At 52.6% G+C, this 24,456-nt stretch overlaps 3 protein-coding genes and 1 long non-coding RNA gene across 4 annotated transcripts; 2 read left to right on the top strand and 2 right to left on the bottom strand.

The window, feature by feature from the left end:
* Positions 1-333: 333 nt before the first annotated feature.
* Positions 334-4,095, bottom strand: SSR2 (signal sequence receptor subunit 2). Its single transcript, XM_082496004.1, has 6 exons — positions 4,011-4,095; positions 2,368-2,522; positions 1,716-1,814; positions 1,218-1,326; positions 957-1,034; positions 334-662 (listed from the first exon to the last, which is right to left on the bottom strand). Exons 2-6 carry the CDS (start codon positions 2,520-2,522, stop codon positions 552-554), a joined length of 552 nt encoding a protein of 183 aa, XP_082352130.1. The 5' UTR covers positions 4,011-4,095; the 3' UTR covers positions 334-551.
* A 419-nt stretch (positions 4,096-4,514) lies between these two features.
* Positions 4,515-8,191, bottom strand: LOC309681946. The gene is made up of 3 exons (XR_014270083.1): positions 8,164-8,191; positions 6,059-6,255; positions 4,515-4,741 (listed from the first exon to the last, which is right to left on the bottom strand). It is a non-coding gene; the product is annotated as an uncharacterized lncRNA (long non-coding RNA).
* A 269-nt stretch (positions 8,192-8,460) lies between these two features.
* CCT3 (chaperonin containing TCP1 subunit 3) lies at positions 8,461-18,205 on the top strand. Its single transcript, XM_082495986.1, has 14 exons — positions 8,461-8,572; positions 9,820-9,881; positions 10,337-10,387; positions 10,484-10,546; positions 11,144-11,240; positions 12,265-12,382; positions 12,570-12,756; positions 13,233-13,382; positions 13,853-13,985; positions 14,453-14,534; positions 14,661-14,841; positions 15,714-15,959; positions 17,278-17,409; positions 17,850-18,205. The coding sequence occupies exons 1-14, from the start codon at positions 8,542-8,544 to the stop codon at positions 17,952-17,954; spliced, it is 1,638 nt and encodes a 545-aa protein (XP_082352112.1). The 5' UTR covers positions 8,461-8,541; the 3' UTR covers positions 17,955-18,205.
* Positions 18,206-18,445: 240 nt separating this feature from the next.
* Positions 18,446-22,349, top strand: GLMP (glycosylated lysosomal membrane protein; the record flags this gene model as incomplete). The annotated part of the gene is made up of 6 exons (XM_082496072.1): positions 18,446-18,523; positions 19,640-19,897; positions 20,863-21,045; positions 21,210-21,428; positions 21,588-21,865; positions 22,181-22,349. The coding sequence occupies 6 exons, from the start codon at positions 18,446-18,448 to the stop codon at positions 22,347-22,349; spliced, it is 1,185 nt and encodes a 394-aa protein (XP_082352198.1).
* Positions 22,350-24,456: the final 2,107 nt, after the last annotated feature.

The raw sequence follows: 24,456 nt of genomic DNA, 5'->3' as shown, positions 1-24,456 counted from the left end.
AGCAGCTCTAACAAGCCTAAGGAGGCCGGTTTTTGTCACTAGAGTGAGCTCCTTCCCGCAGATGTCTCAGCAAGGCGGGCAGCACTTGGAGCTGGGGAGGGCTGAGATTTAACACGTTTGAGAAGACTGCAGAAGGCAAAGAGCCGTTTGGCTGAATGGAGCCTGGAAGGCAGCACAGATGCCAGAAACGCTGCAGAGCTGCACCGCCCCCTCCCCCCAACAACCTCCTCTGGGTGTTAAAACACATTCATATCCCAGATGCGCTACGTCTGCGACGGAGTGAGGGGTCTCTGCTCTGAATATGCAGACAAGCAGTTTTGGGATTTTTGGTTGTTTGGTTTTTTTTTTGGCTTGTTTCCTGTTTAAAAGTGTAGAAGGCAACATGTCACTGCCATTGAAGCGATCGATGCCTTCTTGCCAAGAGGGCTGAAGCACAGCCCAGGCAGCGCTTGCAGGGGTGACAGTGGCCGATTCCCAGCACACCGCTGCTCTGGGTGGGTGAATGCTTGTTCTTTCCTGAGCTCTGGGGTGCTGGTGGCATTTGATTTTGCTCAGTTCTTTTTCGTCTTGGGGGTGTCATACTTTCTCTTGCTCGAGTACCACAGCAGCAGTGGGATGCCGATGGAGGGCAGGGTCATCACACCAAAAGCTGCCCAGTCCAGCTAGAAGGAGAAATCGTTAGAGGTCAAAACAAATCACATACGGATGAGTCTTATCTTCAGATCTTCTACTCTCAAAGCTTCTGGCTCAAATGCCACGGTGCCAGCTCCTTCACAGAGCTAGCTGGGATGAAAACTCTTCTGGACAACTGATTCGGATTAATTGCAATCCATGTTGGAGTTCTCCAGGTGACTGTAGTGCAAACCAAACCAAACCCAACCCACCACAAACTAGCAAAAAGCCACCGTGCTGGGTTGCTGCAGTGCAATTTCAATGACCAACTGAAAGGTACTTACAAAGTGAGGGGAGAACCTCCTGTCAAACTCACGCTGAGCCAAGATTCCTCCCTGCCCAGGAGCACTAGTGAAACCAACCTGAAAAAGGTAGGGGAAAAAGATAATACTAATTTTTTTTTGCTACCTGCCCCTCTTGCAACAGCACCTGTGCAGTGTAAGAGCACAGGGACATGCATCATCCCCTAACAAGCAGCTCGAAGAGTGCTGTCAGGTGTATCTGCTGTCCAATTTGGGCAAGGATCCTATAAATAGTCAACTCACCACAACCTGTCCGCCCTCCTGTGCCAGGTATGTGATGGTAGCAGAGGTGAAGTTGAAGTAACCAGCTTTGAGAGGCCGCAGAACCACCGTGTGGGACACGTTACTCGCTCTGAGAGCCATAAGTTAAGGAAAATAGCTGCATTTCATCAGAGGAGGAAAAGTGAGGAGATAGGTAAAGAAGAGCCTCAACCCAGGTGGAAAAGCCAGTCCTGCTGACAGATCCGAGTCCTCTGTGAGTACAGCCATTCAGCCCCGTCCAAGGCTGATCCAGCTGCTCCTCCTTCCCGGGCAGAGGAATTGCACAGGGACCTGACCCCGCTTGCAAGGAACCTTTCTTTTAACACAGCATCTTCAAGGAGAACAGAGGTTTGCATTCAGTGCTCTGCCCAGGGTCTGCCACACTGGAATTTCAGTGACAATGAACGAAGGCAGGAGAGCTACAGGATGCTCAGGGGTAAGGAGAAGCATTGGGAGACATTTCAAAACCTGAAAAGATACGGAGCGATCCTGTCCCACTTGACGTTGAGCATTCCAGAGACAATGCCAAAATCTTCTGGGGGGAAAGAATCATCCGACAGCTCCACATCTAAAGCAGCACTAAATGCAACAAAGAAAGGGATGAAAAGAGAATCTTAGGCTTGGCATGCAGCTCACGGGGGACTGCACCAAAAAGGGGTGACAGTTCCATACTGACAATTCAGCAGTCAGAAGAACTGATTTTTGAAACACAAAAAAATCACCAATAGAAGATGGGGAGGAGAGTCAAGGCATATTACAGGGAGACTTCAGAAAAGAGGAAGGCAAAGCTGAGAAAAACTGCAAAAAAGACAGGAAACCAGGTGTGAAAAAGAGCTCACAAAGCCAAGAAAGTGAGGCTGCATGAGTGGGGAGCAGAGAGACAAAAGGAACTACACCACACCGGACCAACAGCTAGAGCAGCCACAAGTTGAAAGCGGAAAATGGGGAAAGCGGGGACAATGGAATGGGAAGAAAAAGGCAAATTGCAGGGTGAAACCTTCAAGCAGCAGCGGGAAGCTCAGAGTTAGGGGGAGCAAAGGTATCACAGAGCCTAGAAATAGTCTCATACCCTGCAGACACACAGACGTAACGTTTGCTCCTGGTCAGTACTGGAGGCCTGGACAAGGCTTACCTGGAGCCAACGTTGTAGATGTTGTATTGCAAAGTCAAGTCCTTGCCCTCCACAGCATATCTGTTCAGTAGAGATTTGGAGGCCAGGAGCCGGGCGCCTTCCTCACAGCGGGCCACGTAAACCAGGGCAAACACGGCGAGAATCAGGAGCTTCATCTAGGAGCAAAAGAAAACTGAACGTCATTGATAACTGAATCACAAAAAGAACTAAACAAGACAATTTGGGCATTCATACAGAGTGAGACATGAACAGCTGGGTACTTCACCGCAGTATTGATAAGAGGATTATGACAAGCTGGCAGAAAGTTGCCCTGACTCCACACAGCTCTGCAACTGCCCCCGAAATAGCTGTGCGCTTTCCTGCAAGGATGTGAGGAGCGGCATAGCTACGTCCCAGATTGGCAGGCATGGAAGGAAAGACGATGGTTTTCTCCCTTTTCAAAGCCCCAGTGAGTGTCACTGCCCTTTATCACATCCAGTAACTGGCAGAGGTCTCCAATCACAAAGCCTCTTCCAAGTGACTTTCAGAGGAAAAGCTTTGGCAATTAACAGTTTCACCATTTTTAGCAGTTAATGGTTAATTGCCATTGCAAAGCATGGCAGCTTTCCAGCAACTGTCTTACACCACAGTTAGTTCTTCTCCCCATCAAATTCTCTGTTCTCAGAAAGTACTCGCTCCTCATTTCCGACATTTGTTAGTCTTTCCTATTTCCAGCCACCGAGTGACCACCAACTCCCTCCAGCGGCCTTTCGGTCCCCAGAAATCCCTGCTTCAGGCCACGTGTCGCAATTTCCCTGAGCCCAGCATCCCTGGAGCTGAGAGGAGCCCTGAGAGGACAAGGAGACCACAGGGTCGTTATACATGCAGCCCATTAGGAAATTTGTTAGAGCTTTTAAATGCAAAAACTGCTCGCGTATCAGATCCTCCACTCTCTATGCCAGAGGACCCTTCCTTCCCCTCGAGACTCCCCTGCAACAGTCTTCACACCCTCATTTCCACCCTGGGCTGCTCCCACAGAGTCACAGACTGGCGGGGGGGGTCGGCAGGGACCTCTGGAGCTCATCTCCTCCACCCCCCGGCCAGAGCGGGGGCACCCAGAGCAGGTCGCACAGGATGGGGTCCAGGTGGGGTCTGAATCTCTCCAGAGAAGGAGACTCCACCGCCTCTCTGGGCAGCCTGTGCCAGTGCTCCGCCACCCTCATGATACAGATGTTCCTCCCCGTGTTCAGACGGACCCTCCCGTGTCCCAGTTTGCGCCCGTCGCCCCTCGTCCTGTCACTGGGCACCGCTGGGAAGAGCCCGGCCCCTCGCCACCCGCCCTCTCGCCATCGCTCGGCGTTGATGAGATCCCCTCTCAGCCCTCTCCTCTCCGGGCTGAACCGCCCCGGGTCTCTCCACACAGCCCAGCGGAGCCAGGGAAGCTCAGAGACTCCGCTCCACGCGGAACACCCGCCCGGTCTCACCGGCTGCTGCCTGCGGGAGACCCACACACCGAGGCCACGTCCCCTCGACGCCCCGGCTGCCCCCGCAGCCCCTGCCCGGGGTCCCCCTCCAGAGACCCCGGGACGCGCCACCAAGCTCCCCCCCTTCAGGGGCCTCACCGTCCCTGCCCTACAGCCCCCCCGACCCCCTCAGCCCCTCACCGTTACGGCCCTGCGGCGCCCAACGGAAGGCCGAGTCAGCGCAGAGGCAGCGGAAGCACCGCAGAGCGCCACACGCACGGCGCCTGCGCGGCGGCCCGGGGCACGCTGGGAAATGTAGTCTTAGCCAGGGGTCGCCGCTCCCCGGACTCCGCGCATGCGCTGAACGCGCCTCCTGTATGCGCCTCCTGCTGAGGGGCTTTCCTGAGGGGAAAGAAAGAGTCGTGCCGCGTTCCTGCTACGCACCGGCTTTTAGTCTAAAAATACTAGTTATAGAACCCCAGCTTTTAGTCCAAAAATACTAGTTATAAAACCCCCGGGGGAGAGGCAAAATGCTGCCCCCTGTCCCACCCCAGGCCCCACAGCCCCAGCGGAGGGCCCTATTGAGGGATATTAGTTGTTTAGAGTAAATAAGCAAGTTTTAATTAGAATAAATTACTTGCTGTGATTTGCACTGTTTGCCAGGCTTTACTGAGCACGAGTAGGAAGCCTTTAGGCCGCGACAGAGTTATTTTTCTTAGTAATTTTCCTAGCGGCTGGTCCAGTGCTGTGTTTAGTCTTTAGTATGGGAGAGATGTTGGTATCACACTCGTGTTTTGGTAGTGTTTTTCCCAAATCTGGGATGCTTCGGTTCCCCACCTTCTGCCAGTGAGTGCAGGTGCACAAGGAGTGTAAAACAGAGGACAAAGAGGATCCAACCCTTGGCTGAAACTGCAAACCAATAAAGTAGAAGCCTGCCAACACAGAAAAAAAGAGTCCAATTAGAGGTCAGAAGACCCCAGACCAAAAATCACGAACTAAAATACACTTGGACAGCACGTGAGAGGCGGGTGCAGAGATCCCAAGGGTGTAATTGCCCAGGGATTTGTTTGTTCGGGGTCCCTCTCTTTGGAGGCACCCAACCCAGGCTGTCCTTGCTGCTGTACCTTCCAATTCAATTAATTATTTTATAAAATCTGATGCCTGAGATTCGGCTGCAGGAAACCTAGAGCTGAAGGAGGAGGAAGCATGCCCGGGAGTGAGTGTATGCGACACCATGAATGGTGTGTGACTCCTCAGGCAGCAGCTTTGCCATTAACAGGCCCCAACCCCACGGCGGAGCCACCCTGAGCACAGCAGGGAGATGGGGGTTTGATCCATGGCAGGACAGGTTCCCACATGAAGGTACGGCTGCAAGAACGCACCTTACCAGGACTTGGTTTCCCCTTAGGGAGAAGGGGACAAGTGGTCCAGACCTGTTTGCTGGGGGCGCATTGCTGAAATTAGTGCTTTGGGAGAGGAGACAACAAAGCTGCCAAGCACGCACGTAACGCGGTGTTCTGGTTTGAGGAACCCACAACAATTTATTGTCGTTTAGACAATTATTCTGTCAACCGATGAGTCCTCCTCACCCGGGAAGGCGAATTGGTAACAAACAAGGAAACATGGGGGTTGAAATATAAACAGATTTAATAGAATAAGGCTAGATGATTAACATTAATAACACTAAAGAACCAATATTGATCATACCAATATAAAATACACAAGGACTATACTCAGCCCATCCTATCCGTAGAAGCTGTGCACTCCCAGCAGGGACAGCAAATGTGGGATACTGTGAGCACTGCGGCTTTGGGAGGAAGGGAAGGGCTCAGGGCTCCGGCACTGGGGCAAGGAGTTCTCTGGATCACTGCCATCAAGGAAGAGAGAGACTTCACAGCAAACTTTCTACTTTCTATGGAATGTGCCGTTCATGGTATGAAATAACCCCGTTGGCCAGCTTGGGTCAGGTGCCCGGGTCTTACTCCTCCTTGTCCCCACACCGGGCAAGCTTGAAAACACTGAGACTTTGAAACCTGCATCCCATAGCTGGCTATAAAGTCAATATTTTCATTAATTCAGACACTCAAGTCTTCTAAAAGTGCGGTTTTCCCAAGTATTAGAAGATAAATTAGTCCTCTGTCGCTCAAACTAGGACACATGGGAAGCAAGAAGATGGCCATACCTCCCCTCCTCTGACTACTCACATTTCTCCCCACCTGTTCCTGAGGCTGCTGTGATTCTCCTCTTACCTCATTCTTCAAGAGCTCTGGGGGAAAAAGAGATGCCCTTCCCAGTTTGCCTTCAGTTAGTGACGAGCACATAGAGCAGAAGTCCAATGACCACCATGGCTCGGAGGAGCACTTCAATGAGGAGCAGCAGCACGCCTAAGATGAAGATGGCCAGCAGCTCTGCCCAGCTCACCAGTACTGCCAACTGCATAGAGGCTCTGTAAAGTGATGAGGGAGAAGAGGACGAGAGGAGGGAGAAGGATCTGGGTTAAATTCTTCAAACATCAGGTGGGACACCTCTCCAAGGGAACTCTACCTTCATGTATTAGGGATACACTGCTTAAATAACCCTGCACCAGAGAGGCTCCACCCATCTGTTTCCAACAGATAAGGAAACCTCCTGACCACTTTGCTGCAAAAACAGTAACAAAACAGAAAGGCACTGGGCCCGACAGTGCTGAAGCACTGGGGGAAGCCTCGAGAGGTCACCTGTTCCTGTGTTTTGCAGGCAGTTGCCTGCAGACCTCTGGTGGGAGCCGGGCTCCAAATACAGACCTCTGTACGCTTCTTCCTCCTCACACACACAAATGAACAGCCCATGAATCCACCTCTCCAGGGCCCCAGACACTGGTTCCATGTACCACCTCATACTCTTTCTTTTACCAAAGTTCCCCACTCCCAACTTCTGCCATCAGCTCTCTGTACACCCACTTTCTTCTTTCCCTGCCGAACCAGGCAGAGCTTATCCAAGCTGCAGACTCTGGAAAGCATCACAGAGCTTAAATCAATGTTAGCCACCCGCCACAGAGGCAGTGTAACCATAGACTGGGCTTTGCTCTCCCACAGAATCACACAGAGTCACAGACCGGCGGGGGGGTCGGCAGGGACCTCTGGAGCTCATCTCCTCTACCCCACTGCCAGAGCGGGGGCACCCAGAGCAGGTCGCACAGGACGGCGTCCAGGCAGGGATGCCACCCTCACAGCAAAGACGTTTTTCCCTGTGTTCAGACAGACCCTCCCGTGTCCCAGTTTGTGCCCATCACCACTCATCCTGTCACTGGGCAGCGCTGGGAAGAGCCCGGCCCCGTCCTCTCTCCACCCGCCCTTTTGCCATCGCTCGGCGTTGATGAGATCCCCTCTCAGCCCTCTCCTCTCCGGGCTGAACTGCCCCAGGTCTCCCCATCTGTCCCCGGCAGAGAGACGCTCCAGTCCCTGAGCATCTCCGCAGCCTCCACTGGACCCTGTCTTTCCTGCCCTGGGGAGCCCAGAACTGGCCACAGTGCTCCAGCTGTGGCCTCACCAGGGCAGGGCAGAGCAGAGGGGGAGGATGACCACCACACCTCATCAGGGTTTGCTCCAGTGCCGAGATAGACTGGGACCCCATCACTCAAACACTGAGAAAATAACCTGTCCTTGGCATAAGCAGCTCAGAGCTTTTGACAAAGAGGCGGCTTGAAATTCTTTGCAAAGCATCTTGCTCAGGCAGCAGTTGGCTATCAGAGGTTAATGCATCCAACCTACTTATTCTGTACGTTTTTCTTACTGCCCAACGGTGCGTCTACACAAGCTGGGAGAGCAGGGAACAATGAGAGAGGGAGACAAAGCCTTGTTATTGCGCTGGCAGGTTGGGGTGGGGAGAAGAAATCTGACTAGCGGGAAACTTTTCAGGCTGTGAAAGGGCAAAGGGAACCGGGTTTTGTGCCCTGTAATTAACACTGATGGACCGGGTGGGCCTGATGAAGCACACCGTGACAGACATGGCGGCTACACAAATGCCTCAAGGTGCAGGCTGAGGAGCTCTGCTTTGAAGGGGACACCAGAGCCTCCGGGGCACTGGGACGGTCTCACTCCCGTCCCCAGGCAGCTCCGCTTCAGCCACTGAGCCACCGGCGGGCCGAGGAGCGGCCGGGCGGCGGTAAGGCGGAGCCGCGGCCGGGGAAACTACCCCTCCCAGCATGCCTGGCGGCAGCCAGCCTCTCCCACACTGCACCGCGGCGCGGGGTGGGCGAGACCACAGCACTGCCTGGAAGGGGGGAGGGTCGGGGACTTCCTTTCCACACAGCGTTCTCAGAGACACCGGTCCGCCTCCCATCTCGCTCGTGGAGCCTCTAAATCCACTACGATACCTTCCAGATGAAATGGAGAGCGCGGCAGGAGGGTGTTCCCCGGCCTCTTTGCCTCTATGCAGTGCGTCCCCCCTACGCAGCCTCCACGCAGTCGGCGCATGCGCAGTAGCATATGGCCTCGCCCAACGCGCCGCCACTCCATGCGCTGTGGGCGTCGCTTCTCAACCGTACCTGCTGTGAGCGCCGAGGAGGAGGAGCACCGCCTTCTGATTGGACATCGGGCCGGCAGATCGGGTTCCGATTGGTCGTTCAGGGCGGGAGGTGGAGTAGGTTGTCGCGGCAGGGTGAAGCGGCAGTTCTGGGAGCGGCCGCCCCACGCTCGCCGTCTCCAGAAGGTTCCGCGCCGGGTGCCGCGCTCCAGCCGCCACCGCCGCCGAGATGATGGGTCCGCGCCCCGTCCTCGTCCTCAGTGAGTGTTGCCGCCGGCCGGTCCGGCCTTCCGGGGGGCTCGCGGGGGTAGGAGAGCGAGGGGAGGGGTCCCCCTTCCCTTCTCACCTTTCCCGCCGCCATGTTGGCTCCCCTTCCTCACAGACCCCCAGCCGGGCCGGGGCTCCCTTTCTCCTCCGGGGGGTTCCGCGGGACCCTGGCGCGCCCTCAGCTCCCCCCTCACCGTCTTTCCTCAGTCCCCGCAGCCTCTCTCCCCACAGCCGCTGCCCAGCCCTGGCGGGTCGTGCCCCCCCCTCCGCCGGCCGTGGCCCCACTGTGCGCTCTGCGCGGGAGGCCTCAGGGCGTCGGAGCCCCCGCTCCTCGTTAAACCTTTCCTCGCTTTCTCTGGGCTGGTTTCTTTTCTTGTGTTTCTCACGGCACGTTGCTTTGTGCGGTCCCGTTTGGACCCCTTCCACTTTATGATTCTCTCACAATATGAGGTCTTCCGAGGGGTTTTCTTTTCTCCTTCTCATCTCGCCACCTGCGCTGTTCAGGCTGTTGTAGCCCGGCGCCCCTTTGCTATAGGTCTGCTCACCTTAATCTTAGTGCTGCTTTTAACGTTGCTTCCTTTTGTTCCATCTTCTAAGTCTATATGCACAAACATCCACTCGTAAAGGAAATCTGTGCTGATCCAGTCTAGGTTTGTAATAATAGAAAAGCAGCACCGAGCCTAAAGATTCTTTGGGGCAGACCTTTTTGACAGCTGGTCCCCAAATATGGTGGTGAGCCTGTGGTACTGCTCACCCTAACATGCCAAAGGCCGAGTGATACTGATGCATAAAGCTTAATTTTAAACCAGTGTTCTACTTACTGTGCCTGAGCATCTGTAACTTTCTCTTGACTGAAAACTGCTGTGCAGCAGTTCCTTGGCTTTGTGGGATCTTGCAGATTCTTGTGAGTGACCGCTGTTTGATTTTTCTTGGGGCAATAGGTTATATTTCAGGGTTGCAGTGATTTTTTTATCAGTTGAGTTATGGTGCTAATCAGGAATTCTGTTATAGTAGTGAGTGTTGCTTTTCACTGATGCTCTTCAATGAATATTCTTTCTTGTAGTGGCTGTGGTAGTTATATTGTAAACTTAATTTAGAACCAGTCATATATCAAGCGTGTGTGACTGAGAGGGTATCTTTGCATTGTCAGTATCACTGTTTCAGGCTTGCCTTCTTAGTAAGATCAGATTAAAGTTATATATGTACTTTAATTATTTTTTTTTTTTCCTATGTGCATTAGGTCAGAATGTGAAACGTGAGTCTGGAAGAAAAGTCCAGACTGGAAACATCACTGCTGCTAAGGTACCATATTCTCATGTCAGGCTATTTTGATTCTTTTTTTTAAGTGTGTGTTTACATACATATATGTTTATATATTTAAGAGGGAAAACTGGATCTAAACTGTGTGTTTTGTAGTCTGTATGAATCCAGAGTAGAAGTGTAGAAAATGAATTTTCAATGTTAAACTAATTGGTTCAATGTAACCAAACACAGAGAGGTTTAACACATGAAAACATCTTTCTCTGCAAAATCTGAAAGTGTATAAGTTTTGATATCTGATTAGGTGAATTTAGTGTGGTGCCAGTGTTCTTACAATCCCTCTGTTCACATTCCCACACAATTCTTGACTTATGCTGCACCTAAGCAGTTGCAGAGTTGTTTGGTAACTTAAATTTCGCTTGCTTCATATAGACTATGGGGTTTTCTAGACTTTTTGATGCCCTACTCTATCACCTCATTTCCCTTGTTCCTCCTAGACTATTGCTGACATTATCCGAACATGTTTGGGACCCAGAGCTATGATGAAGGTAAAAACTTTTGTTGAAAGACCTGTGCTGCGTATTGACTAGAAACACTGCACATACTACAGGTCAGTGCTAATATTGCTTTTATTTTGGTTGCAGATGCTTTTGGACCCCATGGGTGGGATTGTGATGACCAATGACGGCAATGCTATTCTTAGAGAAGTAAGTTTCTCTTAAAGGATTGTCTTGCTTAACATGCGAGTCGGAATCTTCCAGGATACAGTTACGTTGCTGCCAATGGAATTATGTTATTTCCTTTTCTGTTTTGAGAGCCAGTGAGTACTAAACAGCAGTACCAAGAAAGGTACTTACAGGGGAGGAATTAAGTATTTCCAGCAAATGTTCTTCCTCCTCAGAAAACTAGGCTTGATCCCAGGGTGACAAGTTTTCATGGAGGTTTTACAAGGCTGGTGTAAATTCTGTGGTAACTGTAGCTATAATCACTTACATCAAAACCTTATGGGTAGATGCTTGCTTTTAAAATGCCAAATAATTACACCAGGAAATCATTGTCGTCTTTCTGGTGCTGTTGAGATAACATCACAAAAATCATAATGCCTGAAAAACTGTGGGAGACGCAATATTCTGAAATGAAATACCAGGGCTTATTTTTGGTTTCAAAAGTAAGAAAAATCTTTGCTATAGTTCGGCAGAATGCCTTTGATTGTTTAAAAGGTGTGGTATTTGTTCCATTGAGTGGTGCAACAAGTTTCAGCTTTACTATTCTGGAAAAAAAACGTACCTAATCCTCCTGTATAGATTCAAGTCCAGCATCCAGCTGCAAAATCAATGATTGAGATCAGCCGTACTCAAGATGAAGAAGTCGGAGATGGGACCACATCTGTAATTATCCTCGGTAAGGAGAGTGAATGAGACATACATTATAATAAAGGAGCCCAGTAAGTATGTCTTAATTTTTGTATTTGTTATTTACTGGCCCTGAAATTGATCGTTTTAATTTCCCCCCCCCCCCCCCCATGAAAGAGAATGCTAGGTTCGTTAGACCTTTGCATGATACTGTGGCTTGAGAAACCCACAACAATTTATTGTCATTTAGACAATTATTCTCTCACCTGATGACCCCCTCCCCACCCGGGAAGGGGAATCGGGGGGGGGGGGGGGAAGGAAAAAACAAGGAAACCCAGGGGCTGAAATATAAACAGATTTAATAGGATAAGACTAAATAATTAACATTAATAATACTCAAGAACCAATATTGATCCTGATACCAATATAGAAGGATTATCCTCAACCCATTCTGTCCAGGGGAAGCTGTGCACTCACAGCAGTGACAGCAAATGTGGGACTCTGTGAGCACTGCAGCTTTGGGAGGAGGGGAAGGGCTCGGGGCTCCATCACCGGAGCAAGGAGTTCTCAGGATGGCAGCCACCATTATAGAGAAAAGCTCATCAACAGAATTTCTAATTGATATTGACTGTGCCATTCCTGGTATGAACTAACCCTGTTGGCCAGCTTGGGTAAAGTGCCTGGGTCTCACTCCTCATCCTCACACCTGGTGAGCTCAAAAACACTGAGACCTTGAAACCCATATCCCATAGCTGGCTATAAAGTCAATATTTTCACAAATTCAGACATTCAAATGTTGTAAAAGTGCAGTTTTCCCTAGCATTAGAAGAGAAATTAGTCCTGTGTCACTCAAACCAGGACAGGTGATCAGCTCCACGCTTTGGAAAGTTGTGTTCTTTCCCTGAGACAAGTGCAGTTAAGTATAAAGAAAGATATAGGTGATGTTAGAGCTCTCTATGTGGATAGGAGATACTCCTTCTCTGGTATGCTACTACTGGTGGTTCTGCTAACTAATCTGGGGAATATTAATGGTTTTTCTGGTTTTGGTTTGTTTGTTCGTTTGTTTGTTTTAGCCGGAGAGATGCTCTCTGTTGCTGAACATTTCCTTGAACAGCAGATGCACCCAACTGTCATCATTGGGGCTTACCGTAAGGCTCTGGATGACATGATCAGTATTCTAAAGAAAATTGGGTAAGTGTGGGCTGGTGTGAGACAGAGAGAAGGGATATGGGGTTTCTGGACTGCTTAAAGATGATTCTTCAGGGAATCATGTTATTAAAATATAACAATATAATTGGAGAGGGACTCAATGGGATTATGAATAGATTGTAGCCTGGAGTAATACTCAATTTACTGTTTGGTTTTTCCTTTGTGTCAGCACTCCGGTGGACGTGAACAACAAAGAGATGATGCTTAAAATAATAAAGAGTGCTATAAATACCAAGGCAATAAACCGCTGGTCTGACCTGGCCTGTAGCATTGCTCTCGATGCTGTTAAGACTGTGGAGTTTGAAGAAAATGGCAGAAAGGAAATTGATATTAAAAAATATGCCAAAGTAGAAAAGGTGAGTGTGTCTGTTCTTATCTGGGTACCCCTTTCTCATTCTGAACTAATTGTTCCTAGAATGGCAGTGGGAAGTTTGTGCCGCTGATCTGCAGTGCACAAACATCACCCTTAAAGATATTTCAGTCAGTGCTATCAGCCTTGCTGGTTTACAGTGAAAACAGGGGCAGTTATTTCAACTCTCTTAGAATATTTGTTAAAAAGATCGCTTAAGTTGTTTCAGTTTCTGTCTTCCAACTACGTATTATCAGGCAATAGGATGTGAGCAGTTTCTGAAATTGTTCTGCGGCTTTCTGCTTAGTCTAAGTCAGCGTGCTTTTAAAATTAACTCAGATTGTGACCTGGATGCATCATGGTTACCTGGGAGAGTTTTCCTTTTTCAGTTGCTGGGATGGATAGTTTCAGGAGCACAGATACAGAGGTTTTTGTAGAGTAGACTGATTTGCCTCGTTTTCCCCCCTTTCTTCTGTCTGTCAGATTCCAGGTGGTTTTAGTGAAGACTCGTGTGTTTTGCGTGGAATCATGGTGAATAAAGACGTAACTCATCCCAGGATGCGTCGCCTTATTAAGAATCCCCGCATTGTCCTTCTGGATTGTTCACTAGAGTACAAGAAAGGAGAGAGCCAGGTAAAGCGAGTCCTGTTAGAGATGTCCGCAACTTTTTGATTTAAGACTAGTAAAGTGAACAAATCCAGATAGCTGGTTAAAAGCAGGAGTGGCAAAAGGCTTTCTTCATCTTCTGCCTTTGAGACCTTTAGTGTTTATATGTTAATTCTACTGTGGGGTCAGTACCCTGGAGAAAAAGGTAGAAAAATAGAGCTAAGGCTGTAGTGCTCTTCAGCACTGAAGTAGCTGCAGTGATTTGTGTCTCTAAGTGATGGTGAAGAGTCAAAGAAATATTTCTGCGCTTTAATTAACACTAAACTGACAGAGTGTCACGGTTTATTTGATGGGTATTTTTCACTGTGTAGTTGTCCTTAACTCTTCCCTGGGCAATATTGGAGGAATTAAGATCGCTTAAGCTGAGGGATCTGTGTCTAACTCGGTGAAGGGTCGGGAAAGAATACAGTGAGATATTTACACCTCTTTCTGTGCAGACGGATATTGAAATAACGCGGGAGGAAGACTTTGCCCGCATCCTGCAGATGGAGGAGGAGTACATTCAGCAGATTTGCGAGGATCTGATGAGAGTCAAGCCAGATCTGGTCATCACAGAGAAGGGAATTTCTGGTAATAACACACGTGATCCTCCTTTGTGTTGAATTCATCTCACTAAGGTTCATGCTGTGTTAAATGCACTATTCAGTAACTTTAAAAGGAAAAAGAAAATCAAATGAACAACACTTCAAAAACCCTACAAACCTGATTTTCAACAGGACTCTGGTTTTGCTTTGTGTTTTAGCTTTCTAGCAAACAGTTCTGCATTGCAGACGTTGAAATTTGTTCTTGAGGTTGCCTTGAGAACATGGATACTTAAAATAATATTTTGCTTTTCCAGCTGTTGGAAACAATATCAAAATATAAGTGAGGATGAGTCTAGCAAACTGTGGAAAGCTGCGCTGTAATTTTGCTGTGCAGCTTGGTTTAAGAAGCTACGTTTAGTTTTTTCTTTCCATAACCCTTTTTACTTTAAAGACGTGCAAAGTTTGTCATGATACTGCTGATTCATCAATAAAATTGCCCAAATGTGATTTCAGACTTGGCCCAGCACTACCTGATGAGAGCAAACATCACTGCCATCCGCAGAGTGAGAAAGACAGACAACAACAGGATCGCCAGGTAAGCGCCCTCTCCTCACTGGAGCCCTTTCTTGCTATCTACAGTGTGGATTTTTCATTCTTATCTCGCTCTTTTTCCCCGGTTCTTCTTTGTGAGCGTCTAACTTGACTGTTGTTTGTGTGCTAGGGCCTGCGGAGCTCGCATTGTGAGTCGCACAGATGAGCTGCGGGAGGAGGACGTGGGAACTGGAGCCAGACTCTTTGAAGTTAAAAAAATAGGAGATGAGTATTTTGCCTTCATCACTGATTGCAAAGACCCCAAGGCTTGCACGATTGTTCTGCGCGGAGCCAGCAAGGAAATCCTAGCAGTAAGTTATTACACGTTCACAGAGGAAGTTCCTGACACACGTATTTTGATATTTTTGATCACAGCTAAAGAAAGCTCCGTTGCTACTGACACTGCACAGTGGAGTGGTTTTGTTTGGCCAGCGATGGGGGGGGGGGGGGGAGCTATAAATCAGGAAATGACTATTGTCCTACTGCCACTGTCTCAAGCGTGTTTGAAGAACTGAGAAAACATGTTGAAATGTAACAGTGAAAATATTACTTGACTAGACTCAGTACGGATGGGATGTCTGCCATCACTGAGAGAAAAATAAATGGTTGAGCTGCTCTTCTAGAGGGGGCATTTGGATAGGAAGTTATTTGGATCTCCCTGCGTTAGCCATAAAGAGGGTCTTTGTGGCAAAAATGCACGTTTCTTACATGCTTAAAGCCCCACCGTCTGGGACATCAATAAAATCAGAGGGATTTCGGGAGTTTTGTGTTTGCTGGGAGTTTTGTGTTTGCTGGGAGTTTTGTGTTTGCTGGGAGTTTTGTGTTTGCTGGGAGTTTTGTGTTTGCTGGGAGTTTTGTGTTTGCTGGGAGTTTTGTGTTTGCTGGGAGTTTTGTGTTTGCTGGGAGTTTTGTGTTTGCTGGGAGTTTTGTGTTTGCTGGGAGTTTTGTGTTTGCTGGGAGTTTTGTGTTTGCTGGGAGTTTTGTGTTTGCTGGGAGTTTTGTGTTTGCTGGGAGTTGGACTCGGTGTTCCTTAATGGGTCCTGTCCAACTTGAGATACTCTGTGGTTCTGTACTGCAGAGGAACCGGCCCAGCAGAGTGGCCCCATGGGCTGTGCGTCCGGCCGGCGCTGCGCCCCGGTCCCCTGCCACCGCTAAATCCCCGCTTCTCTGATGCTTCTTGCAGGAGGTAGAGCGCAACCTTCAGGATGCCATGCAGGTGTGTCGCAATGTCCTCATGGACCCGCAGCTGGTGCCGGGTGGGGGAGCTACCGAAATGGCCGTTTCCCACGCGCTGACGGAGAAGTCCAAAGGCATGACGGGTGTGGAGCAGTGGCCATACCGTGCCGTAGCCCAGGCTCTGGAAGTCATTCCCCGAACGCTGATCCAGAACTGCGGCGCGAGTACCATCCGTGTGCTGACCTCGCTCAGGGTAAGGCGCGTGGCGTGGGGTCGTCCGAAGGGACTCGGCCCCTTCATGATGTGTCCTGCTGTTATGATATGAGGAACCCACAACCATTTATTGTTACTCAGACAATAATTCTCTCACCTGGTGAGCTCTCCCTACCCAGGAAGGGGAATTAGGATAAAACAAGGAAACCCGAGGGTTGAAATACAAACAGATTTAATAGGATAAGACTAGATAATTAATATTAGTAATACTAAGGAACAAGTATTGATCCCGATACCAATGTAGAATACACAAGGATTATTCTCGGTCCATCCTATCCGTAGGAAGCTGTGCGCTCCCACCAGGGACAGTAAATGTGGGACACTGAGCGCTGTGGCTTCAGGAGGAAGGGCTCAGGGCTCCGGCACCGGGGCAAGGAGTTCTCAGGATGGCAGCCACCAGAGGAGAGAAAAGCTCCTGAGCAAACTTCCTAATTTCTATTGAATGTGCCGCTCATGGTATGAACTAACCCTGTTGGCCAGCGTGGGTCAAGTGCCTGGGTCTCGCTACTCCTCATCCCCACACCTGGTGAGCTCAAAAACAGAGACCTTGAAACCCACATCCCATAGCTGGCTATAAAGTCAATATTTTCACAAATTCAGACATTCGGGTCTTGTAAAAGTGCGGTTTTCCCAAGCGTTAGAAGAGAAATTAGTCCTGTGTCACTCAGACCAGGCCACCCACCCCTCAGATCGATCACCCATAGCAGTGCAGCTTCGCGGGTCCTTGAGGGTGCAGCTTTTTAGTAGTTGCAGTAGCAGCTTTTACATTAAGGGAAACCTGCGTTTAAGTAACCGATCTGCTGAAGGCGATTGAAAGGCTGTTGAGTTTTTTTTGCCTGGGCTGGGCTGCAGACATTCTTAATGGAGTTTTGTGCCAAATTTGAAAGCATGAAAAAGGAATTTTCATGGTGGTCCAGTGGAGGGTGTTCCTGCCCAGGGCAGGGGATGGGAACTCGATGATCTTTAAGGTCCCTTCCAACCCAAACCGTTCTGTGAATTCAATAGCTTGTTTGAGGTACCAGAATTTAAAAACACAATAACAAAACCCTGAGGGCGAACAAAATCAAAATCTTCCTTTGAGATGAGATCGGATGGCAGGAGAGAGAATGTCTCCACATTGAACTTCTGTAATTAAGTCTTTCAGGTGGTGCTCGGTAACATGCTCTTGTATAAACTCCAAAACTGAGAAAACTGTAATGATGTGTTAGTATTTTCCTGAGCCCGTGGTCAGTTTGGGTTTCCAGAAGGTGAATTTGCTGTCTTACTCTGATGGTGCTGACCCATCTTTCTGCTTCCAGGCAAAACACGCCCAGGAGGGCAGCCAGACGTGGGGCGTGAACGGTGAGAGCGGAGCCTTGGTGGATATGAAGGACCTGGGGATCTGGGAGCCTTTGGCAGTCAAATTGCAGACCTACAAAACAGCGGTAGAGGTGAGGAGGGGGTGGGGGGGATGGGACCAAAGAGCCTCCGTAAGGTGTCCCGGGGCAGAGGGGAACTTTACTGCTGGTGCACGGCGGTGTTGGTGGCACTCATCCCAGCGCAGTGCGTTCCTAGAGGTGCGACAGCGGGATGCAGCACCTGAGCGTTCGCTCGTTGGTGTTGGATCCGAAGCTGTTGCTTGAAGGGCTGCTCTGTCCCTTTCTTGTCGGTCAGCTGGAAATAATCCCTGTCCCCTTTTCCCTGGGGTGTCCCTGCCGTGTGCTCCCATGACGCGCACCGTGTCCTTCCCCCTCTGCTGTGCCAAGAGAATAATTTAATTATTATTATTTAATCAAGGCGGATGGTTCTTTGGTGTGAAAGCCGGGTGGGTTGTATTTTATTCCTTGCGCTGAGCTCCTGACTGAACCTGGGCACGGGCTTTTCTCCCCAGACTGCAGTTCTCCTCCTCCGCATTGATGACATCGTTTCGGGGCACAAAAAGAAGGGCGATGATCAGAGCAAGCAGCCCGCCGCGCCGGAGGCAGCCCAGGAATAAGAGGGGTCGAGTCGCCGCTGGGAAGAACTGGGCACTGGGGCAGAGCTCAACAGAGCTGCCCCGTCCCGAGGCTGAGCTGGGGAAAAGTCTGTCCGGGGAGGAGGAAAAAAAACAAACAAACAAACAAACACCCCAAGAAGGTGGGGAAAGGGCTGATGTGTCTCTGGGTGGAGACACTGATGCTTAATTTAAGTCTCTGGACTGGCACTTCCCCTCGCTGTTTGCCTCAAAAATAAACCGCGTCATTTCAAGCTCTTTTTGTGTTTAGTGCCGGGTGGGGGGTGGGGTGGAGAAGCCTCCCCGCAGCGCCCGGGGCTGCCAGCGCGCTCCGGGCACGGCCGTGGGGCGGGACGGAACTCCCCCGCCCCCGCTGCCGCCTTCGTCTCTCCACCCCCAAAATCAGTCTGAAGGGCGGCGGCTCCTTTAAGAGTCTCCCGCGCGGCGCCTTTAAGAAGGGGGGGGGCGGTCACGTGAGCGGGTGGGCTCGCAACATGGCGGCGAGCGCGGTGCTGTTGCTGCTGCTGCTACCGCTGGTGGCGGCGGGCGGGGGGGACGGCGGCGGCCGGCAGGTGAGCGGAGGGCATCGGGCACCGGGTTGCGGCTCGTCCCGCTGCCTCCGTGCGTGGGACCGGGCCGGGCCCACGCGTGTCTCCCCACCACCACCCCCCGAGAGCGCCCGGGGGAAGCCCCGGAGCCCCGACCCTACTGGGAGCAGGGGGCTGCGGTCCGCCCGCCCCCGGTGACGCCGGTACCGAGGTCAAACGTGCGGCGTTTGGGGGGGGGGAAGGGGCTTCCTCCTGTCTCCCCGCCCCGCGCTGAGCGAGTCCCACCCGCGGGGCTCAAGAGGGGCTGGAGGGAGTCTGCCCCCCCCGCCCCGTCACTGTGGGTCACCCGTGTCTGGGGCCCCCGCGCTGCCACCCGCCGCCGTCCCGCGTCTCCCCGCCGTGTCCTGCTGCGGTGGGAGCGCCGCGGCCGTGGGCAGGGAAGCTGCTCGCTGCCGGAAAGCTGTTGCGAAAGAGGCGGGTGTGAAACGCTGAGCGAAGCTGGGCACGACGCTGGGGCCGCGGCGGGGACTCGTCACCTGCAAAGGTCACGGGGAAGCCGAGGCAGCTCCTGTCCCCTCGTCTGAGCAGTTTCCTGAACTGTGCCCAGTGCGGGGCTCCCCAGTTCAAGGCAGACACGGAGAGGGTCCGGCGGAGGCTGCGGAGATGCTCAGGGACTGGAGCGTCTCTCTGCCGGGGACAGGCGGGGAGAGCCGGGGCGGTTCAGCCCGGATAGGAGAGGGCTGAGAGGGGATCTCATCAACGCCGAGCGATGGCGAGAGGACGGGGCCGGGCTCTTCCCAGCGGTGCCCAGCGACAGGATGAGGGGCGACGGGCGCAAACTGGGACACGGGAGGGTCCGTCTGAACACGGGGAGGAACATCTGTATCACGAAGGTGGCGGAGCACTGGCACAGGCTGCCCAGAGAGGCGGTGGAGTCTCCTTCTCTGGAGAGATTCAGACCCCGCCTGGACCCCATCCTGTGCGACCTGCTCTGGGTGCCCCCGCTCTGGCCGGGGGGTGGAGGAGATGAGCTCCAGAGGTCCCTGCCGACCCCCCCACCAGTGTGTGACTCTGTGTGATTTAGAATTGTCCTGCGCTGGGTAGGACCGAGTACCCCTGAGACCTCTCCTTCCTCCGCAGGTGTCGATGCAGTACAACCCTGGCTGGAACAACTCTTCTGTCAACCTGCTTCACGTGCGCGCTGTGGGGCCTGGTGACACCCTGCACTACATCTGGAGCAGCATTGGGGCCCCCGCAGTGCTGCTGGTGGCTACGGCGAGCCAGATCAGCGCCCTGCGCATCAACTGGACACAGCTGCTCTCCCCGGCTCCTGCGGGCGCCATCTGGATTGACCCTCCCAGCAGTGTTGTCTACTCCACTGCCGTTGTCTTCACGAAGGTACTGCGGAGGAAGGTGGCCCCACTCCAGGAGAGCTGCCCCATGGTGGAGGGGTGTTATGGTTTGAGGAACCCACAAAAATTTGTTGTCCGTCAGACAATTATTCTCTCACCTGATGAACTGTCCTCACCCAGGAAGGGAAATTGGGATAAAACAAGGAAAGCCAGGGGTTGAAATATAAACAGATTTAATAGATAAAACTAAATAATTAACATTAACAATACTAAAGAACCGGTATTGATCCTGATACCAATATAGAATATACCGGTATTATCCTCAGCCCATTGTATCCGTAGAAGCTGTGCACTCCCAGCAGGGACAGCAAACGTGGGATACTGTGAGCACTGCGGCTTCGGGAGGAAGGGAAGGGCTCAGGGCTCCGGCACTGGGGTGAGGAGTTCTTAGGATGGCAGCCATCAAGGGAGAAAGAGAACTCCTCAGCAAACTTCCTAATTTCTATTGAATGTACCACTCATGGTATGAAATAACAATGTTGGCCAGTGTGGGTCAAGTGCCCGGGTCTCGTTCCCCCTCATCCCCACACCTGGTGAGCTCGAAAACACCCAGACCTTGAAACCCACATCCCATAGCTGGCTATGTCAGTATGTTCAGAAATTCAGACACTCGAGTCTTGTAAAAGTGCAGTTTTCCCAAGCATTAGAAGAGAAATTAGTCCTGTGTCACTCAAACCAGGACCAGAGGACATGGGGGGGGTTGCGTGGGACAGAGCAGGTCAGGCGGCAGCTTTTCCGAGCTGCAGTGAAATGGCCCCTTGCGTGTCCTACCCTGGTTGTCTCTGGCTGGTGCTGTGATGGTGCCTTGAGATGTTTGGCCAAGGCAGCTTCTTTTTAGTCTCCACTGCTCCCTGGTGGCAGTGGCGGCCCGGTGGAGCACAGCACAAAGCAGTGGTGACCGTAGCACCTGCTAGAGGCTCCCGGCCTCCCTCCCTGTCCTTCTCCCCCTAGGTGTTTGAGTACAGCAAGGCCAAAACGCTGGAAGAGGTCTTCTACCCCACCTACGACCTGTCTGACTTTTCCTGGGACAGCATCAATCACACCCTGAACCACACAGCCCTGACGGCCGAGTTCACGGGCATCCTGGCCAACGACCCCAGTGGCAGCTTCTCCAACGGCAGCGTGGCCTTTCGGGTAAGTCCACAGGGGCAGAGAGGGTACAGTATCAGTACATACATGGGAATCTATAGGGAGAACACAGGGAATTTCATGTCCAAAGCACATTCTGGAGAGGGAACGTTGCTCCTTGGTGTCCCAGTTGGTGATTGTGCTGTCCCTTGGATCTGTGTCCTCGGCAGGTGACAGCCTACGGGGGCAGTGGCCGTGACCAGCTCCTGCCCAGCCTCCTGCACACAGAAAACAGCTCAAAAGTGGAGTTTGTCCTGGCTGGGGTGGCTCCGCGGGGCAACGGCTCCCGCTTTGTGCTGGAGGTGGCCACGGTGGAGGAGACAGGGGTGGCGCAGAAGCTGCGCTCGGCACGCTCCATCGACGACGAGTACACTCCCACCATCTTCGAGGTGAGTGCAGGGGGAGCGCTGGGCTCGGGGACGTCCCCTGCTGCAGGATCTGGGGAGGGGGTATCTGGGGCAAGCAGCCTGGGCAACCTGTGGCTCCCGCTATGGTGTGAAGACCCTCTCCTGCCCTCGCTTCACCACCCGTTGCTCTCCCTCCACCAGACACTCTCCCTGGTAGCCGAGTCCCGAAATGGCAGCTCCACGCTCAGTTTCCTGCAGTGGAAGGCAACAGCCTACGGCTCGCAGACCCCCAGGCGCGAGGACAGCATCCAGTGCCGGTCCCACGGCTTGCAAGCAGCCAACTGGACCTTGCCTGTGTCCAGCATTGTCCGTGCCTACTTTGGGGAGGGCGTAGGCAGCACCTACACCATCAGCGCCATCAATATCTCTTTCGGGGGAGAGGATGGGAAGGTTTACCAGGAGAAGCGCTATCTCAGCTGGTGAGTGGGGTCCGTTGCGCGTGAAACGCTGCTCTCCCAGCCACTAATAATGTGCAGTTTGGGGAAGTGGTTAGAGGGTTTCTCTGTTTGAGAACTATCTCCTTTCAAAAGTCTGGGGTTGATCCTGTAGGAAGGAGTTTTGCAGTTTATTGACGTGCTCCCTCACCCCTCCCCCAGTTTGGGAGACCCCCTCCCGCCCCATGTGGGATCTTGCCAAGATCTGACCCTATCGGGGTAGAAAGCCCCAGATATTCCACCCAGGGGCCACAGCTGATCCCAGTCTCCCTGGCTGATTTGTCTCATCCCCTCCTGCAGGTCAGCGCTGTTGGGCTTTGGGCAGCCCCCTGAGGACACCTTCTCCCCCCTCGTCATCTCCATCATGGCCGTGGCACTGGGCACCCCCATGGCGATGCTCCTGGTAGGCGGCTGCGTCGTCCTCTTTGCCCAGAGCAAACGCTACTCTGAGTACGAGCCCATCAACTGAGGGGGACGGTCCCTGGAGAGACCTCCAGGATTCTTCTTGTCGCCAGGAAAGGACCACGGCTGCTGCAGGGGCTGCGATGCCTGTGATCTCCCCTCTGTCCCTGCAGTCCAGGCTTGGAGGGGACAGGGGCAACATCTGCAGCAGTTGCCCACCTTGCTATCCCTCTGTCCTGCTCCCACTTTCTGCCCAGGATTGCCCGGCTCCTGCATCTGATCACACTTCTTCCTCTTGTTTTTTCCGGATCCATCCAGCCAAGGGAAGTGACTGGGGGCAGTTGGTCAGGGTTGCCTTGAGCCGCGGGAAGATCCTCCTTCTCCCAAGGGATAAAACCACTGTTGTCATGTCTGCAGCGGAGCAACAACTGGGACCGGCTGCGCCCCGTCCTGTGCCGCTTCCAGAGTGCTCCGGGGTTGCTTGGGTGGCTCCAACCCAGGAGCAGGGCTGGAGGACTGGGCTGGGGACTGGGACTGCTCCTGCCAGCGTGCAGGGTGCCTTGCTGCTTCTCACTGTGTGCTGGTGGCATCCCAGAACAGCCCCCCTCGACCCAGCTAGGGCTCACGGACTCCTCAGTCCCCAACAGGCGCTTTCTGCTGTGCCGGCCTCGGGGAGGGCTGCTGGTACAAGAGGGAAACCCGGTGCTGCTTTGCAGCAGCTGCTTGAGCTCAGGTCTGTCCTGTCAGCCCCCAAAGGGCTGATCCAGCCTTGCTCTTGGTTAACTGCAGCCGTTGGCTCCGCAGGGCTGGCTCAGAGGTGCTATCCAGGTGCTTGAAGCCATGGGCCAAGCGTGGTCTGTGACTGCTCGGCGTTTGCATCACTCGGGGCTGTGCTGGTTTTTCACGTTCTCCGTCACTGACTTGTCTTTGACCAAATAAAGTGGATTTCTAAGAGCAGTTTCTAAGAGCTACACCAGGGGCGAGCGCGAGGAGAGCAGAGCGCTGGAGCTCTGCAGGAGCCAAGGTATGAAAATACCTCTGAGAGGAGGGAGGCTCCCTGCCCCTGGGTTGACTCCTGCCCTGCAGCAGTGGGCAGTGCTCTGGGGTGGTTTTGCCTATGGGCTGTGGGGTCAGCATGAGCCCAGGCCATGGGCCATGTCCTGGCCAAGAATTGCATTTGAGAGAGTCAGACTGTTCCCGTTCTCCGACTGGGCTGGGCTGCAGTGGGTGAACTGCTCCCGTGATACAGCATTCGGGGGTGGGAGGTGGGACAAGCCAAACACTTGGCAGATCGAGGGACAGAGGGGCTTTCCCTTTATTTGGTGGAGTTTTAACTGGTTTGGGTTATGCGGAGAATGAGAGAACTAAGACAATCAGGCTTGCATGGGGCTGGATCCCCAGGGGTCCCTACGTGTCTGCAAAGGACTCCGAGGTGGGTCCCAGTGCCTTGAGGGGTTGCAGGCTGGGTGCCCGTCCTGGGGGGGGATCAGCTGTCCCCAGCCCTAGGCAGCGGCAAGCCTGGTGCTGTCTCACCCATCCTGGCTTCTCCCCAAATCCCTCCCTTGGGCATGGCTCCCTCCCTCCTACCTGGCCAACTGGTTTGTGAACCTCCACCAGGAGGAAGAGGAGGAGGGATGGGCTGGGTGGGACTGGCCACGGGGCCATGCAGGGACCCGGGAGCAGGATACTCTTGCAGCACTGGGAGATGGGCAGTTTGGTGAATCATCTTTTCTCCCCTCTTGGAAACATCATTTTGGGGCTGGATAATGGCATTCTGTGGGTGAAGCTCCAAGTCTTGGCAGCAACGATTCCTCGGGGAATTTAAGCCACCCTCCCCAAACCAGCCACAGAGCCACTTGGTGAAGGGCTTTATTGGGCAAAGCCAGCTCCAGCGCGAGGTTGGCAACTCCCGCCCCAACCCATCCTTATGGAACAGAGCTCACTGGGTCTTGCTCCGGGCCCTGTTCGTCTTCCTGCAGGAAACTCCCGGTGCAAAGGGTTTTACAGCTCAGCTCTATGAGCCCCAGCTGCCCAGCAAAACCTCGCCGGGTCTGGGCAGGGAGCAGGGGCCCAGCCAGGTCTGCCTGCACCCCTCCACCTCCAGGGCTCACAAGGCAGGGCAGCGAGGAGCACTCAAGCCCTCAGCACTGCGGGGTCCAGGCACCCCATCTCCC

The sequence above is a fragment of the Vanellus vanellus genome (genome assembly GCF_965231255.1).
Source record: "Vanellus vanellus genome assembly, chromosome: 27".
NCBI lineage: Eukaryota > Metazoa > Chordata > Aves > Charadriiformes > Charadriidae > Vanellus > Vanellus vanellus.
Note: the sequence above shows the minus strand (reverse complement) of the source record. Positions and strands in the feature narration are given on the sequence as shown.

What these genes read in the sequence shown, in the direction of transcription:
- SSR2 (XM_082496004.1), bottom strand. Translation starts at nt 2,522, where the DNA reads ATGAAGCTCCTGATTCTCGCCGTGTTTGCCCTGGTTTACGTGGCCCGC. An exon ending in ATCTACAACGTTGGCTCCAG is followed by an intron (nt 1,815 to 2,367) that starts GTAAGCCTTGTC and finishes TGTTGCATTTAG; the next exon opens with TGCTGCTTTAGATGTGGAGC. An exon ending in AAGTGGGACAGGATCGCTCC is followed by an intron (nt 1,327 to 1,715) that starts GTATCTTTTCAG and finishes TATGGCTCTCAG; the next exon opens with AGCGAGTAACGTGTCCCACA.
- CCT3 (XM_082495986.1), top strand. Translation starts at nt 8,542, where the DNA reads ATGATGGGTCCGCGCCCCGTCCTCGTCCTCA. An exon ending in GCGCCCCGTCCTCGTCCTCA is followed by an intron (nt 8,573 to 9,819) that starts GTGAGTGTTGCC and finishes TATGTGCATTAG; the next exon opens with GTCAGAATGTGAAACGTGAG. An exon ending in CACATCTGTAATTATCCTCG is followed by an intron (nt 11,241 to 12,264) that starts GTAAGGAGAGTG and finishes TGTTTGTTTTAG; the next exon opens with CCGGAGAGATGCTCTCTGTT.